Below are 19,209 nucleotides of genomic sequence, written 5' to 3'. Positions count from 1 at the left end.
CAATTTACATTCCCATCAACAGTGTAGGAGGGTTCCCTTTCCTCCACAACAACTCCAGCATTTGTTATTTGTAGGCTTTTTGATGATGGCCATTCTGACTGGTGTGAGGTGGTACCTCATTGTAGTTTTGACTTGCATTTCTCTAATAATTAGTGATGTTGAGCATCTTTTCATGTGCCTGTTGGCCATGTGTATGTCTCCTTTGGAGAAATGTCTATTTAGGTCTTCTGCCCATTTCTTTGATTGGGTTTTTTTTTGTTATTGAGTTGTATGAGCTGTTTGTATATTTTGGAAATTAAGCCCTTGTCGGTCACATCATTTGCAAATATTTTCTCCCAGTAGGTTGTCTTTTTGTTTTGTTTACGGTTTCCTTTGCTGTGCAAAAGCTTATAAGTTTGATTAGGTCCCATTTGTTTACTTTTGTTTTTACTTCTACTGCCTTGGGAGACTGACCTAAGAAACATTGGTACGTTTATGTCAGAGAATGTTCTGCCTATATTCTCTTCTAGGAGTTCTATGGTGTCATGCCTTATATTTAAGTCTTTAAGCCATTTTGAATTTACTTTTGTGTATGGTGAGAGGGTGTGTTCTAACTTCACCTTTCCAGCTTTCCCAACACCACTTGCTGAAGAGACTGTCTTTCCTCCATTGTATATTCTTGCCTCCTTTGTTGAAGACTGACTGTAGATGTATGGGTTTATTTCTGGGCTCTCTATTCTGTTCCATTGATCCATATGTCTGTTTCTGTGCCAATACCACGCTGTTTTAATTACTGTAGCTTTGTAGTATTGTTTGAAGTCTGGAAGGGTTATGCCTCTAGCTTTGTTCTTTTTCCTCAGGATTGCTTTGGCAAATCTGGGTCTTTTATGGTTCCATATACATTTTAGGATTATTTGTTCTAGTTCTGTGAAAAACATCATGGGTAATTTGATAGGGATCATATTAAATGTGTAGAGTGCTTTGAGTAGTGTGGCCATTTTAGTAATATTAATTATTCTAACCCAAGAGCATGGGATAGCTTTCCATTTCTTTGAACCATCTTTAATTTCCTTTATCAATGTTTTATAGTCCTCAGCATAAGTATTTCACCTCCTTGATCAGGTTTATTCCTAAGTATTTTTTATGCGATTTTAAAAGGGATTTTTTTTAAACTTTCCCTTTCTGATATTTCAATGTTAGTGTAAAGAAATGTAACAGAAATGTAACAAATGTCAATCTTGTATCCTTCTACAAGATTGCTGAATTCATTTATCAGTTCTAGTAGTTTTTGTGTGGACTCTTTAGGGTTTTCTGTATATAATATCATGTCATCTGCATATGTTGACAATTTTACCTCTTCTCTTCCAGTGTGGATACCTTTTATTCCTTTTTCTTCTCTGATTGCTGTGGCTAGGACTTCCAATACTATGTTGAATAGAAGTGGTAAGAGTGGGCATTCTTGTCTCGTTCCAGATTTTAGCAAGAAGGCTTTCAGCTTTTCACCATTGACTATTATGTTGGCTGTGAGTTTGTCAGAGGGGCTTGTTAAAACACAGAGTGGGGCTTCCCTGGTGGCGCAGCGGTTGAGAGTCCGCCTGCCGATGCAGGGGACACGGGTTTGTGCCCCGGTCCGGGAGGATCCCACGTGCCGCGGGGCAGCTGGGCCCGTGAGCCATGGCCGCTGAGCCTGCGCGTTCAGAGCCTGTGCTCCGCAATGGGAGAGGCCGCAACAGTGAGAGGCCCGCGTACCACAAAAAACAAACAAAAAAAACACAGAGTGTTGGGTCCTTCTGCCAGAGTGTCTGATTCAGTAGCTCTGGGGTGGGGGCCAGGAGTTTGCATTTCAAACAAATTCCCAGGTAATGCTGATACTGCAGGTGGAGAAAAGTACTTTGAGAACCACTACTTTCAACCAACAGCACTCACCAGCCCTCCTTCCCCCAAAGCTTTACTAAGGTATAGTTGACAGTTATCAGCAGTCCTTCTTGATGCCTGTGACCCCAGGACATCACCAGCCCAGATTTCCTCCTCTCCCATTCCCCACCTGACCCAATGTCAGATCAGAAGCTTTACCCTTTCTTTGCTGGTTTCCTCACTCTGTAGCTCCATTTTAATTCAACATCAACATTTTTCAAGGAGAACGTTACTTTGTTTTGTCCTGGAAACACTCTCCTTGCACTGGCCCATTTAGGTCTTAGTCCTCAGTTCTGAAAAACCCGGCTTTGAAAAGTTCCTTTCTTAAAGATGAAATGCAATATGTGTTTGAGGTGAGAGTCGATTCACTGGTTTAAGAAAAAAAAAAATAATCAGCACTATGCCAGAAAGACTTCCAAATGAAAAAAACAACACAGGATAGCTATTTTCAACTCCTGCTTATACCACACCCTACAGAGAGGAAGAGTGGGATAAATATTGCATCCCTGAAATCCTAAAAAATCTGAGCTCCAGACTTCACGATTCCTCTCTCATCTATGACAGCGGCATCAAAACACTGTAAACATAGGTTTAAAAAGCCACTTCCCCAACTAACCCCTGTTTTCACTCCCACCTTCCATGAGGAGGTGAGAGCAGCAGAGGTTCTATTCTTGGCTATTCAAACCACAGTGTGTGGTCAAGGGCATCTGCCCCTCTAAAACTGGGTTTATGACAGTGAGGGGTTCAGAGCTGGGCTGTCTTTTCCTTCTCTGTCCAGAATCCTCTCCTGCAAAAAAAAAAAAGAAAAAAAAAAAAAAGGAAGCAACAGTATCCTTGGCACAAGCAGAGGACCCAAAAGGGCAAGAGGGCTGGTGGGACAGAAGTTAACTTCCGCACCCACTGGCTGTGGCTGAAGCTCCCCTAGCTGATTCTTCCAGGTGTCTGGGAGCGTTTCAAAAAAAAGGGGGGCTACAGAGAAGACACAATGACCCTTCATGCTGAAAGGAGAAGAAAGGAGAGAAAAGGATACCCAATAATGCTTGAGGTTTTCTGTAACAAAGAAGACAAACTCTACCTTCATCTGGATCCCAAGCTAGAAAACAGAACAGCATGCTGGGGCCTTCAGAACTTATCTCCGTACATCAACTTCCTCCTCCGAGCCATGCAGCCAGCACGCTCTGGCAAAATGCATCGCTCATCGGCACCCCCTGACATGACATTTACAAATGGCTTCCCACTGCCCAAGGACAGAAGCTAAAATCTTTAAACAGCCTACAAGGCCTATGTGCTCTGGTCCCTCCTCTCTCTTCAGTTTTGTCTTGTGTCCCCATTCCCTTCCAACTCTGAGCTCCAATCACACTGGGCTTCTTGGGTTTCCTCAAAGGCACCAGCTGGACAGAGCCTCTGCTCATGCAGCTCTTTCCGCCTGGGTTAAATTTGGAGACATTTGAAATGCTAGACCCATAATCTGTGGGGGACAAATTATATGGCTGGATTGGTTTGGGCAACTCACATAATTTTCCTGACCTTCGCTTCCTCAGATGTAGGGCAAAGACAGAAATAAACAATGATGGCAACATCACAGAATTAGAATGAGGAACCATAGAGAAAACAAATGATTTGCTAAAGGAATAAAATTAGTAACAAGAAACGCTTGGGCCTTGGGGAAGTGAATTTATGAATTCAGAATAGACAGCAGGTAGGAGAAGCAGTTCAATTTGGAACTCAATCTAAAAGGTCACTACAGGAAGTCTGGTTAGTGACACAGGCAAACTTGTGAGTGTACTAGCACATATTTGTGAGTGTGTGTTTCTCTCTCATAAATATAAGCTCCCATACCTATCTTAACTGTCATTGAAAATAAAATTCCCCTCTCATTTTATAAATTAAAAGGTCCATGCATGTTTTAAAAAGTATCTCTCACTGTGCAAATATCAACACTGATGAGGCTTTCCAAACAAACATATCTTGTTTGTGACAAGTTATTATCCAACCAGCCTATAATTAATTTTCCCGTTATGGGTAGTGCCTTTTTACATGGAATGTTCTCTTGACACTTTAAAGCAAATAGTCCGTCATTACTAATTCATTAAGTATTCACACAGATGCTATTAATCACAATGAACTAATGTGGTATTAATGGGTAGGTTATTAATCTGCAATTACATGCAGATTTCCTAATAAATTCAAGTTGCCCAAGTTTTTTGAGGAGAAAGGCAAGGGAAAACCAAATGAACAAATCTTTCAGAAAACAAATTAAGGGGAAGAAATACCTCTCCCTGTACCATAAGAGAGAACATATAAAATTTCTGTTTTCTTTTCATCCTAAGAAATCTTCGTTCATACCCAATACAATGACATTTGCATTATACAGGTTTTCAACAAAATAATAATATAAATGAAGGAAAAACAAACCACCCATGCACCCTGGAGAGGAGCTGAATTTCTTTAATGGCATACCATGTTCTTAGATGTAGCAAAGCCTGGCTGCTCAACATGTGGTCCCTGGAACAGCAGTGTGGGCATCACCTAAGAACTTGCCAGAAATGCAGACTCTCATGTCCCTTCTCAGACCTACTGAAACAGAATCTGCATTTTAACAAGATTCCCAGGTGATCCATGTACACATTCAAGGTTGAGAAGAAGGGTATCAAAGTACAGTTTTGTACTTTGTACTCCAGCTGCAAAGTGGAGTAGAAGGAAGTGGGGGAATTTGGCTTACACACCATTGTACATGAAAGCCTAGGTGTGCTGAGGAGGGAACAGCAGGCAAATCTCATTGAAATTGTTCAGAAGTACATAAACAAGGTGGATGTGACAAGCAGCTGGGGAATCTGGATTATTAGGAATACAATTTACATACCATGTTTCATGAAATCTAAGAAGCACTTTTTTTTTTCATCTTAACATCTCTGAAATTGGAATTCATCTTAAAGCTGTCAGCCAGGTACAGTCACGATGTAGATGCCATCGCCTGCCCATGTGTGACCTTGATCTAGCAGTTCTTATTGTCAGCACTTCAAATGAGCTGGTTGCCGGGCTAGGAAATTATCGCTTAACTCATCTTCAGAAAGATTTCACTACAGTTTGGCTATGAAATGAAAACTTACTGTATATCCAAAAAGGCAGTCTTGGAGGAAAATCCCTGAGATGACTGGGAACACATTTTAAAGAAATGCTGAATCACCGCTGTTATTGATGGAAAGAGGACAGTGTTTTGTGAGAAAACAGAAGTACTGATGGTTTGAAATCAAAAATACTGTGAGGAAGTTTTAGGAATACCTTAACCCATCTCTTCTGCTTGTGTTTTCCTTTTTAATTAATGCAAAAGACTAACGTGATAAAAATTAATGTCTAAGTGTAAAAAACTTTCAATGAACATAAAATAAAAATCCCAAGTGCTAAGAAACCACTGTGTAATAGCTTAGTCTTACTTAGCATACATGAAATAGTGGTGCACCTTGCAGGTGACAGTCTTTTTGATTCATTGAAATATGGTATTAATTTAGTTGAGGCTATGAAAGACAGCAGTGTTTGTGTGTTCTCCTGCTTAATTTTAAGTCAAATAAATATAACCAACAAAACTGCAATAGCATCACCACCAAAGAAGACCCAGTATTTTTCCTCCTGGGAAATAATAAATGTGTCCAGAATATTCAAGCTGTGTTTCAATTTAAATAAAAGAAGGCGAGAGAAAAATTATTCCAAATGACTGCAAAAGCATTTTAAGGACAACTGAACCTCCGGTGAGATGAGACATTTTAGTTCCTGAATGCTGGGTCTCACATCCAGGTCTCAGGGGCAAGAGTACAAGTCTGGCTGAGCGGGGAGGCAGGCGTGAGACCTCTGGCAAGGGCAGCTTCGTGGGCGTCCTGCCACAGCGTGGGCTATGCAGCCTTCAGACCTCAGCCGGAGCCACAACTGCCTTTCCTCACCCAGCACTTCCCACACAGTCCCCACTAGACACGTTTCATTCTGGCAACGACCTGCAGCTTTCAAACCCCAACTTCCTCTTCTCCACAGCTCAGAGATTCCAGACTGACACGAACACCTTTGACCTCAATTAAAATAACTGAATTTTTATGTCTTAATTTACTCGCACTGGTGTGTATCCAGAGCAGTGTGTAGTCAAGGGGGAAAAAAGAAATCTCTTTCCTTACATTATTCCAGGACTTGGTCAAAATGTTGGGAAATATAAATTGCAAGAAATTAATAAATTAGGGCATTGCCCAACAGTCTTTAATGTGCACTAGCAAAGCATACTGCTAGAGTGGTTATTTTCAATGGTTCTCGTTTCAGAAAACTCACAGAACCTTCTCCAGTAGACAGTGGCTACAGTTCTCTACTTGGTTAGTTAGACTGGACATCACACTTGAGTAGGTTCTCAAACTTGGCCGCAGGTTAGAACCACCTGCAGGGGAAGGGTGGTTAAAAAACGGGAAGCCAGCCTGTACCACCCCAGACCAATTACATCAAAACCTCTGAGGATGGGACCCAGGCATCTGTGTCTTTCAAGCTCCCCTGTGATTTCAGTGTGCACCTGGGATTGAGGAGCACTGGTCTAGAACTGCCCTGTCCAATTCAGAAACGGCTAGTCGCAAGGGGCTGTTGAGCACCTGAAATATAACTGGTCCACAAAGGACACATGTTGCAAGTATAAGATGCGTAGTGGATTTCAAGGACTTAGTAGGCAAGAAAAAAACATAAAATGTCTCACAAATAAGTTTTTTTATATTGATTCCATGAAATGACAATATTTTGGATATGCTGGGTTAGATAAAATACATAATTTCACCTGTTTCCTTTTTACTTTAATGTAGCTATTAGAAAATGTAAAATTACATGTGAGTTGCATCTGAGACTCATTACATTTCTTTTGGACATCACTGCCTTGGAAGATGCCTTTATAGGTCACTAGCTGTGTGAATATGAATGAATTGCTTAACCTCTCCAAGCCGCAATTTTCACAACTGTAAAATGGGATAATACCACCTTCCTGGTTTTCAGGGGTTTTACCAGGTCAAAATAATCTGAATTCTAATCCTAGCTCCATCGCCTATTAGCTGTGTGATATTGGGCTGGTTATAGATTGTACTGCTCGGCTACTTCTATTTCCTCATTCCCAAAATGTAGATAAACCTTCCATCTTACAGGCTTGTTGGGAGTTCAGTTTAGAGAGTTCAACAAATGGTAACAAGGGTATTATTAAATAAGGTCACCTCTATTAAGTGCCTAGAATGTTAGGGCCTGCTCTGTGTGATGTACTCTTACGAATTTGCGGGGGGGGGGGGCGATCTGTTAAAGGCTCACTTCACAGTAATGAGAAGAAATACCCCCATTATTAGTAAATCAGGGGAGAAATGGGGATTTTTCCACATTGTAAAGATGCTCAACCCATCCACACCTTCAAGTTGCAGTTGAAAAGTTCTCAGAATTGAGGATGAGAGCACAGCTGAAATCATCTCATCAGGCAGTTTGGAAATGCGAGAATGAAATTTTCAACTCCGTTTGGCCATGCATTTGTATGCAACCAACTTTTAAATTTTTCTGGTGCCTGAGTTTTGCCACTGACCAATTAGGAGTATAGTAAAGGTAAGTGATTGTCCCATTTCTCTAAGACACAGGTTTCAAGGCCCAGGAAATCTGAATCATCTGCTTCTGCTGTGAAATCTGGATGACCCTTGGAAGTTCCTGCAAAAATCCCATATTCTCAGCTCCGTTATTATCCCGGCTTCTGGCAACCAAAAGCAGGAACACGTGGGAACTTGTAGGAGCTTCAGGAATCGTTACCACCAAAGCTCACGTGGGTACGCCTCCGAACTGTTACCACCAAAGTCAGCTAGGATTTTTCTTCCCTTCCCAGTCATCCTCTTTCAGGAAGTGGCTTTTCAAAAATATGCAACTCTTTTGAACAACTACAAAGTAAAATACATTACACACACCAACCATGCAAAATAGGGCCTGGGTGTGGGCAGGTTGAGAAGTGTCACTGTAGGTATATATATATGTCTTTCTCAGGATGCAAATATCCTGTGTCATTAGTCATGCCAAAAACCTTATATTTAGTCAAAAGATCCCAAATTTAGTTGACAATCTTCTAAAGTAAAATGTTTCTATCTTCCTACAACATTCAAGCTAACTAGCAGGAAACTTTTCATAATGTATTGCAATATTTATACTACAAACAAGCCCCCTCATCTGTTTTTCCACTCCTTTTCTTCAGTCTACTCCCATGCATAGCATTTCCAGGCTGTCACTCCACCTTTCAGAAACCTCAGCTTCCTTGCCCCAAGTCAAAAATCTCACAAATGTATTCTGACATCCTTCATCCGCCATCTCACTGCTGTCATCTCTCACCAACAGCGCTGCTCATTCCTTCCTTCCAACAGACCCAAGTTATACTGATTCGGTCTTCTCCTTGGAACCTCACTCCAGCACCTCCAGATTTACAGCCCCCCTCCACCCGCTGCCATTTCAAGTTCAAACAAGAGTCCCTGTCTTCAAGATCAGACAACGAGCGAGCTCTTTCATACACCACATAATATGTACTTATGAATGAAGACACTACTTTGTATATTACTACTTTCAATCATTTGCACTGTTTATAAATATTTTTAACTACACCATGACAAAGGCTGTATCATCTCTAGTTGGGCACTGACCTTTAACTCCCTGCTTTCATAATAGGTATGTGGTAATAGACAATAATTTCGTCGATAACTGAATTTGTTCTGTGGCGTAGGTAATCCCGTAAAGCTTGCACTTAACCAGTTCAAAGCTTGGCACTGGCACAAATCTCCAAACACCTATCTCCAGTTTCATCTAATATCATTATAAACACCTATTAACTGTTGGTAATGTGCTCATTACCCAGGGATTCTAGACAGTGGACTGCTCAAATATTTGGGTATGAGTGGACCAGTGGGTCCATGTAATAGCTGTCTCCACTCAAAACACCTGAATTAGGATGCATTGAAAGGCTGAAGTGAAATAAAACTATACCTCTTGAGGCGTGCCCCAGCAATCTTTACATAGGCAGGGGTTCTTAATCTTTTTTGTGCCATACATCCCCTGGGCAGGCTCTTAAAACCTATGGGCTATTCTCAAAATATTATCTATAAGAACATAAGATAAGAAACATAGGTTTACAATGGAAACCGGTTATTTCAAAGCACAGTTAACAAAACAGTTGTTTTACTGTTTGACATCATGATATATGCACTACTTCACTAACTCATGAAATAAGATCTAGCCTCGAGTCTAGCCACTACTACGATTTTGAAGTGGTGATGTATGTACATAATGTTTCAAGATACCTGAAACATCTGTATTAAGATTTTAAAAAATTATGATTCCCATTGGTAACAAAGTCACAGCTAATAATACCAGAGTTTGTAGCCTACAGTCATAATTAAAGAAAATGCTAAAGTTCCATCAAAGGTTAGTGAAAATAAAGATGCATTTTTTTTTCCTATTCAAGTCCCTGAATTCTATCGACAGCTCTCTTGAGGGGACATGGGTCTAAGTTAAAGATCCCCTAGGGATGAGGAAAAGAAAACAGAGAAGGAAAATTGGTATAAACAACAAGCACAACAACAAAAGATGATGGTACCTAAAGAAGATCTAGAGCAGCCTAAGATGACACTTCTTACTTTCACCAATTCCCCTTTCCTCTTCTCTCTTTCCCTACAGGAGAGATTTAAAACTCACATACACCAATGAGTATTTTGTCTGACAAGTTACATTAGCAAGACCTTCCAGGGTTTCAGGTCATGACCAAGATCCGGCAATAAAAGTTTGGAATACACAAATATCCTAACCTATTGTTTTCACCCCTAGGTTTGCTTCTTTCAGGACCAGCTGCCTCGTTTACAGGAATGATGAGACTTTGGGGAAAAACTAGATCACAATATTTTACTTTAATAATACTGTTAAATTTTCTTATCTATTAAAGTTCTACTTTTTATTTGATTAGGAAACTAGCGTTTCTTAAGCATCTACTATGGGCCAAGTGCTTTTAAAATGTTCATTTAATCCTCATGAAATTAGCAGTAATAACAGATGCCACTTATCAAACCCTGTTAGAAGACTTTCGCTGCATCTCACTGAATTAATCCAACAGTATTGCCAGATGAGAAACTGAGACTCAGAAGGAAGTGCTTTGCCTATGGTCATATAGCCAATAAGTGGCAGAGTCCCAGTTTCTTTTCAGAGCCCAAACTTGGCCGCCATTCTGTGAGTTCTTATTTTCCTTGTTGTAACTTACACAAGATCACACCGCCAGGGAGTCTTGGAGACCCAAGAAGGGCTCTAGCCTGCTGCACTGTCCACTCCCCTGTCCTGCCTTCCTGAAACCTAGAACACAAATGAAGAACTGACGATACCCTTCCTCTCCTGTCAGGGGCAAGCTCTGGTTGCAACTCACGGCTTTTCTGGGACAGCATGCAGGGCCCCAGGCTCAGAAGGGGGGAGAAAGAGAAGACAAAGCTACCCCACCCCAGCCAGCCACATACAGAGGGCACGATCTTTTTCTTCAAAAAGTATTTTCTGAGCAATAACTATATGCCAGGCACTATGCTGGGTGCTGGGTTACAATGAAGCCCAAAATGGACAAGACTGTGGCTCTCAGAAAATTTACCACGGGGGGAAGGGGGAAGGGAGGGGAGCAAGCGTAATGAGAAAAACAAGTAAGCAAGTATACAAATGAGATAATTTCAGACGGTTATAAGTACCACAGAGGACACTAATAGGGTAACAGGATAGAGGGGGACTGCAGATGGGAGTAGAGAACTATTTTTAATAAAGGTGTTCTCAGGCTTCCCTGGTAGCGCAGCAGTTAATAATCCACCTCCCAATGCAGGGGACACGGGTTCGAGCCCTGGTCCAGGAAGATCCCACATGCTGCGGAGCAACTGAGCCCGTGTGCCACAACTACTGAGCCTGCGCTCTAGAGCCCGCGAGCCACAACTACTGAGCCTGTGTGCCACAACTACTGAGCCTGTGCTCTAGAGCCCGCGCACCATAATGACTGAAGCCACCCCAACGAGAAGCCCACGTGCCACAATGAAGAGTAGCCCCCGCTCACCGCAACTAGAGAAAGCCCGCGCGCAGCAACGAAGACCCAACACAGCCAAAAATAAATAAAAATAAACAAATTTCTTAAAAAATTATTAAATAAAGGTGTTCTCTGATCTTTCTCTATCAGTGAAATAAATTTGAATTTATTCACAGATAGCTCACCTTTCTAATGGCCTTCAGGCCTCTAGAGCAGCATTGTCTGACAGAAATATTATCTGAGCCAAATACATAATTGTTAATTTCCTTGTAGCTATATTTGAATAACTAAAATAAAACAGGTGAGATTATGTTTAATAATATATTTTATTTAACCCAATGTACCTTAAAAATATCATTTGCATAGGTAATTAATGAAATAAATCATCAATTTACTAGTGAGATATTTTACATGTTTTCTAAATGAAGTCTCTGAAATTTGGTGTGTATTTTACACTTACAGCACATCTCAATTCCAGCTAGCCATATTTCAAGTACTCGAAAGCCACATGTGGCTAGTGGCTACGGTATTGAACAGTGTAGCTCTAGAGTCTTTTATTTATTTATTTATTTTGGCTGCACCTCATGGCTTGTGGGATCTTAGTTCCCAGACCAGGGATCGAACCCAGTGCCAAGTCCTAACCACTGGACTGCCAGGGAATTCCCTCTAGAGTCTTGATTACAGTACCTATTGAAATATTTTGTGATGTGCAGATTTTTAATTTCCACATGGTAGTCTTGGGAGCCTCATTAACTTCTGCATCCTCCTATGCTTAACACAATACCTCTTCCTGGATGTGAATGAGGAAGTCTAAATTCTGATTGCTATTGGCAACAATCTTATGACCAAGCAGACTTAGAAAGCATGAGACAGTGGATGTCAGAGTAGAGACAAGGAAAGAAATGTGATCCTTAATGGGATGGTTCAGCTGCTAGATCAACCCTTACCTGAAGTCCACATGATTACTAGATATTTTGGTTACATGAGCCAACAACTCTTCTTTATTGTTTAGGCCAGTCTGAGTTGATGTTTCTGTTACTTGTGACCAAAAGCAATTGGTGCCAGGAAAAAAGTAAAAGCTCAGAAAATAGTCCTGTGTTCACAGACTAATACCATCAAAATGCTGTGTATTTCAATCTATTTGAAGCGAGCACATTTCCCCCAAATTAAAGAGCATATAACTCAGAATGAATGTAATGAAAAGATCTGGTTCTTATCAACCGTACCCAACTTATGTCTAGTATTAACCACTACAGAAGTTTTAAAAGCTACATTAAAGCCACAGGGGAAAAGATCGGATCATAAAATAAAAAGATTGGAACAGGGAGGAGTCAAAAAGTAAGACAAGGACATGCACTGGGGGTAGAAATGGATACACAAGAAGAAAACCTAAAATGTTGCATGTCGGAACTACCAGAACACAAGCTTTTACACATGGTGGCCGTTCTCATGGCCTCTTTACTTCCTTAAGCTATTTAGAAAGAGGTCTTGTCCTAAAGCTAAATGCACATTTTTCACAGAGCCTTCAGGAAGAAATTCATTTCTGTATTTGAAGTGAGTGTCTCCTAACAGGAAATGACTAAACTTTTTAAAATTGGACTTCTTTCCCCTTCCTCACATTTCACGCACCCACACTCCCATCCTACCCATGCTCAAATGGGGTACTGCAATTAGGAAAAATGGGAACAACAACAACAAAATTTCATTTCACATTCTAGAAGCCTGCGATAACAGGCCCAAATCTTTACCCAGCACCCCTCTGTGCACACAGGACCGATAACGGCGCATGTACAAACTGGCAATTTGCTGCTTCCTGTACGGCCACGTGGTCAGAAAAACAGGAGTCTGCTCTGAGTGGGCGCACTCAGCCCATATAGCAGATTCAGTGAGACTTACAGGGGCTGAGTTTTCACCAGGAATAAAAAGCACACCACGGTGGCTGGCTGCTCCTTAGCACTTCCTCGCCACATCCCTGTTTTGTTTTTTCTAGTCTGACATCATTTGTTTCAAAGAGCTTAATGATGTCAAGGCTCAATCTGGTACATCATTATACCATGTTCACTGTATGAGGAAAATGACACAACTCACTATGTCTTCAACGATCTCAACTTTCTAATTACCAAATGACTTTACAGGAGCCGAACTGAAGTTTTCAGCTTTTTAACATCTGTAAAAGACAATTTGGCTAGGATCACTAATAGGGAAAACAAGATTACAGGGGGGTTATTTAATTATGAGAATCATTTAAATCTCAGCCAGCAGGTATTTACAAATAAATAACCAATCTATGAATCACGATCATCTTTCTCTGCCCATTAATGCATAGACCCTACTTCATCTTATTGTTCTGCTGGTGCTGTCTGTGCTTAAACATAATAATATACTGCATTTCTTTATAAACTATTGGCAAAGATCGCTATTCCATAATAGAGATGAGCTGGCCCTACCCAGAGTCATCTGTCTTCTGTTTGACACAAGTGTTCTATCTCACTCATTGCCTCATGTTTCATAAATGCTCATTTGCAAAATTTTCATCTGTTCATTCATAAGCAGTGCATGCTGTGTCATCCTCATGGCCACATGAAAACAAATTTGGGAGGTTCTGTAGGAGGGAAATTTTAAGACATTCAAACACATGACTACATTCAGCCTTTAAAAAAAAAAAACAAATTCTAATTCTTGGAGAGAACAAGAAATAATTTTATTTGCCAAGTAGAAATCTGAGTCTTATATGCCATTTAAAGAAAACATTCATGAAGCCAGGTTGCTGACTTCAATAGAGGGCAATTTTTCATCAGCCAGGTCTGTCAAATCCATTTTATTTCACAAATTGGACAGCCGTTTCTGTGTGTTCTCTATCAGCCATAGGAAAATGGTATTCTTTTGATTGGTCATATTGCGTTTTATTTTTGGATGTTCTCTCTTTTTTATCAAGGGTGAGGAAAAATATCTAGACTGTATTCAATATTTTTGAAAGCACATGATATTTACAGAGGATAAGACCAGAATAAAATGTAAAGCATTTGACAGACACTACTTCGTGAGCCTTAGAACTATCTTTGAGACAAAATGGAGGAGCAAAGGACAAATATTAATTGAGGGCCTGCTACGTGCCGGGAACTAGATTGGGTAATTTATATAGGTCATGTCCTTTAGTCCTCACAAATCCTATGAAATGGGTATTCTCATCTCCATTTGAAAGGTAAAAAAGCTGAGCTAGGTAAGCTAAGTAATTGACCAAAAGTGACACAGAGGAGAAATGAAAGGGAACCAGGATTCAAATCCAACTCTGTGGCATCAAAACTCAGGCTCTGAGTGGCTTACAGTGAGGAACAAATTTGGAAACCACCTAAATGGCAACACATGAATTGATGAAACAAACTGTAGTATATCCACACAAAGCAGTCACGGCAGATGATGGTACAGATCTATTTTTATTGACCTGAAAACATGTTAACGTGTCAAGTAAAAATGACAGATTATAAAAATAGACTACATGATCCCTTTTGAGATATATATATAATTTTATATGTATATTTGCATTTAAAAAGTTATCACCAGGTATTGGGATCTGAAGTATGTTTCTCCTCGTTAGTCATTTATAGCTGATCTACAATGAGCTTGCATCACCTGGATGGTTAGACAGATAAGTAGACAGACTGAGAGAAACACAGATACATAGATAGATATAGAATAAAGACATACAGATAGAATTTAAAGACTAGTGTTTCATTCTTGGACTCACTTTTCCTCCCTTCCATCTTTCACTCTTCCCAGTCCCCCACCTCTATTTCCTGGGATCACTTCCCAAAATAAACAACTTGCATGCTAAATAAATAAATAAATGTCTGGTGTTTAAAAAATAACATTGTTAGCACCTCTGATATTTGAAAAGCTCTATTTATACACTTTAAGAATACCTAATTATCTGCAACATACTTGCAGAGTTCAGAAAGCTATGTATCTATAAATCTGTGTATCAGTATCATCTACACATTTACATATTTCTAATCTATACATTTATAGATAGAGAGAATGAAAGAATAGTATGATAAAGCCAATACAGTACAGCAAAACAATAACCATCAGGAAATCTGGGTAAAGGGTATATGGGAGTTTTTTGTGCTATTCCTTCAACTTTTAAGTCTGAATTACCTCAAAATTTAAAAGTTTAAAGAAAGCATATTTTATATTTCAAGCACATACATCTGGAACAAGATGATACTAATTTAAAAAGAGACCCTACTCCACCATTTGCTCTCCTTCTTGGCACTTGTAGCAAGAGCCCTATGACTGATTTTTTAATTCATCCTTTACAGTGCTTGTCACAAAATAACTTGAGATTTATTTGTCTGTGTCTTTCCCAGAGCGTAGAAATATATGGGGAGCCTCCCATTTTGTTTCACAAGGCCGGCACAATCTTGATAACAGAATTTAACAAACCCAGCACACAAAAATCCATGGACCAATATGAATCATAAATACAGACACAAATATAACAAAATACTAGCTTACTCAATTCTTAAGCAATGTCTTTAAATAATAAACCATTCGTAAGCAGGATTTATTTCAAGATTATAAGGTTAATTTAGCACGAGAAAATCTAGAGAAGTTAAAAGAGATACTCCATGTGAGTCTCTTGATAAACAGTGAAGAGATTTTTCCTGAGCAATACCTCTTAGCAAACTAGGAGTAACAGAACACAATAAAAAAGGTTAGAAAAAAAGAAAAAATATATTGGGGGGAATGCTAGAGGCATTACCACCCAAGTTAGGAATAAGAAAATTATACCCGGCTTCTCTGGTGGCACAGTGGTTAAGAGTCCGCCTGCCAATGCAGGGGACATGGGTTCGAGCCCTGGTCCGGGAAGATCCCACATGCTGCGGAGCAGCTAAGCCCGTGCGCCACAACTACCGAGCCTGCGCTCTAGAGCCCGCGAGCCACAACTACTGAGCCCACGTGCCACAGCTACTGAAGCCTGTGCGCCTAGAGCCCATGCTCTGCAACAAGAGAAGTCACTGAAAGGAGAAGCCCGTGCACCGAAACAAAGAGTAGCTCCCGCGCTCACTGCAACTAGAGAAAGCCTGCACACAGCAATGAGACCCAATGCAGCCAAAAATAAATAAATAAAATAAATTTATTTTTTTAAAAAAAGAAAATTATACCCATTATCATTGCTATAATTCAACATTATTCTGAGAACCTAGTCAATATAGCAAAAGGAAAGGGAGAGACAAAAATTACAATTATTTCTTAATTTTATGATTACCTATCAAAAAATCCCCAAAACCCACCAAATAGCTATCAATTAATAAAATAGTTCTACCTAGATCCAATATAGATATATCAAAGCTTTACAACAGGCATCAGGAGTTGGCAAACTTTTTCCATTAAGGTCAGAGAGTAAATATTTTAGGCTTTGCAGGTTATATGGGCTTTATGGGTCATATGGTCTCTATATGCAACTACTCAACTCTGCCTTTGCGGTGCAAAAGCAGCCATTGATAATGCATAAATGAATGGATGTGGCTGTCTTTCAAAAAAACTTTATTTACAAAAACAGGCAGTGGGCTGGATTTGGCCCACGGGCCACAGTTTGCTGACCCCTACTTTATACCACACACACAAAAAAATGGGTGATTGCGAAAAGTAACCATTTAAAACAGCAAGAAAATATATGAATACCTAAAAATAACTTTCTAAAGGGTGATTCTGATATATGCAACAAAAATGAAACGGTGAATACTCTTTCAACACAACAATTTCATATCTGGGAATTTATCCTAAGGATACATTTAGATAAGGCCATAAAGATGTGTAAACTTAGGTATTATTATAGTGTTATTTATAATAAGGAAAGATATCTACTGACATAATCCATGTCTATGAGGAATACATTATGTGTTACAGCAGGTGACAGAGCAGCATGCGTAATATCAGCTATCTTTTATTTTTTTAAATATATGGCTGTGCATTTGAGATTATGCATACGTACCCACACATGGAAAAAACACCTGGAAAGCTATATATACCCAATTGCTTTATTAGCAGTTACTTCTAGGGGTGGATTTATGTGTGACTTTCTTTTTACTCTTTGCATGTTATTTGTGCTCCTTTTTACTTTCACGACTGAGCCTGGAAATAAATTTTTTTTCATTTTTCAAAGTAGAAAAAAAAAACTTGTGCTGCTCTGAACAATTTACTCTTACTTCTGTGAATTTTAGCCCATATAACATGTCCTCCTCAAACAAAGCCCACCGATACTGATTTTAGTTTTTACAATAAGACATTCCCAGAAATTCTTTAAATTATTATAACTGCTTCATGCCCTGAAGACAGAAATCTTTGGGCTATACCTAATATAAAAGGATCATCTATCTGGAAATATTGACTTTTTTTTATCCGTCAGTGATATTTCTCCAATTGTGTGTGTGTACATGTGCACACATGCACACATCTCTCTGTCTCGGAAGAAAAGAAGCCAGAGAAGGGAAACAGGAAACAGGCAAGAATGGTAGGTAAAGGACCGACACGAGTTAATATCCTGCAGGAAAATAAGTCTCAGTAAATTCATTCTTCAAGGTCCTATTTACAGTTCCACAGAACAGGAATCTCACCTGTTGGGTTATGGGAAAACTCTGACATTCTTGCAAATTCTCATTTATAACTTATGGAGATTAAGTTTCAGCCTTCTAGTAGAAAATGTAAGTCCATATGATTTATATCTAGTTGTGAAATTTAAGCACATTTTTCCTTACAGTGACAATAGGTATCTAATTATTTTGCCAATGGTTTCAGATGTTGTAACATACATATAAGTTGATACGTATTTAATTTTCATTAAAATTAATGAACTTAATTCTTAAAATCTTGAGGAAAAGGATATGGAGAAGATAGAAAAATGATGATTCTCAAAAATTTTCAGAAATTCTTTCAGGTGTGTTACTGAATGCAAGTTATATGGCATAACTCAGTTATAAGAAAGCGAAAAAAATACATACTATTTTTGCCTTCTCAAAACACTCACCTTACCTGGCCTTGAAATCTCTGTACTTGCGTTCTGAAGTGGTTTTCTCCAACAACTCAGCATAAAAATTAGACCAATTGTGAGCAGAAGATCCTCTAGCAAAAGATATTTCCAACTTTTGAAGAGTATGTGTGCATGCACGCATATGTGAGTATGTGTGTGTGAGCTTGTCATTGCTTGAGAGGCCATGGGGAAAGGACAGTCTCCCCAGAGCCAACTTAGAAGTTAACAGGAACAACATGACAAACACAAGGTCATCCAGAGTTCCCAAAAGTGATGTCAAAAGACGATGAAGTGTTAAGTACATTTTGTAAACCATGAAAATCCAGGACACAGTGAGCAAGTGATGAAGTTTGCTCTGAACATAACAGATGAATAAGTATACCAATATAACATGATTTTCATTAAGTATTCCTTTGCTCCCAACCTCAATCAAAGGCTATTTATCCTTCAGCAGCAGAACTTACTATTATCAAATGTGAATATAATGAACTACACTAGGCTTGCACTGAGATCTGAAAGATTAAAATTCCACAACTTTCCTTTCAATCTTCCACTTTAAAAAATCCTGGAAGTGAATTTAGTATAGTTAAAGAGTGAGCAGTCATGCCGCAAATCCAAAACTATGTTTTTCTTGTCAAATACTGCTCTCTGTAAAGCACATCACCAAACCCCAGTAGAAACTTACCCTTCAACTTGAGGTCGACATTACGTCTCAGCCAAGGATAAATCCCATAGCTTGGCATATCTTCAGGAATTGGATTACTGTTTATCCAGCCATCACAAGCAAACCGGAAGAAATTATCACAGGGGTCCACAGACAGATTTACTTTACTCAAGATGGAAGCAGCTATTTAAAAAGAAAATCATAGGATTAATGACAAGCACTGAACATTGTGTACTGGTCTCTTCCAAATTAAACAATGATTTCATATCAACCAGTTCCCAAGCCTTGGCTTTTACACTTCCCCTCAAATGAAGCCCTGAATCAACTTCACTATATTAAACTATTACATCCAGAGCGAGTGGATAAAAGTTTAGTCATATTATAGTTACCGGCTTTTGCAGGAGCACCCCTAACATCTGTGGGACCTGGAACAGGAATATAAATGGAGTATAAGGTAAATCGTTTGCCAGGACGCGCGTGACATTTCCTTCCATTCCTTTCATCCTTCTGCAAGGTGACTTTGCCACTCTTGCCACCAGGATCTATTTCCCCTGCCATGAATCTGGG

The 19,209-nt window shown here is 39.5% G+C and overlaps 1 protein-coding gene across 1 annotated transcript in view; it reads right to left on the bottom strand.

Moving 5' to 3' along the window:
* Positions 1 to 19,209, bottom strand: part of PHEX (phosphate regulating endopeptidase X-linked) — a gene marked incomplete at both ends in the record, with an annotated part of 195,140 nt that overhangs the window by 163,798 nt on the left and 12,133 nt on the right. The window contains one exon of the mRNA XM_082864021.1: positions 18,664 to 18,825. Within this exon, the coding sequence (XP_082720147.1) occupies positions 18,664 to 18,825 (162 nt within the window). The remainder of the gene's footprint in view (positions 1 to 18,663; positions 18,826 to 19,209) is intronic.

This window comes from Leucopleurus acutus (genome assembly GCF_964270905.1).
Source record: "Leucopleurus acutus genome assembly, chromosome: X".
In the NCBI taxonomy this organism is placed as follows: Eukaryota; Metazoa; Chordata; class Mammalia; order Artiodactyla; family Delphinidae; genus Leucopleurus; species Leucopleurus acutus.
The sequence above is the reverse complement of the archived record's forward strand: the minus strand, read 5'-3'. Positions and strand labels throughout refer to the sequence as shown.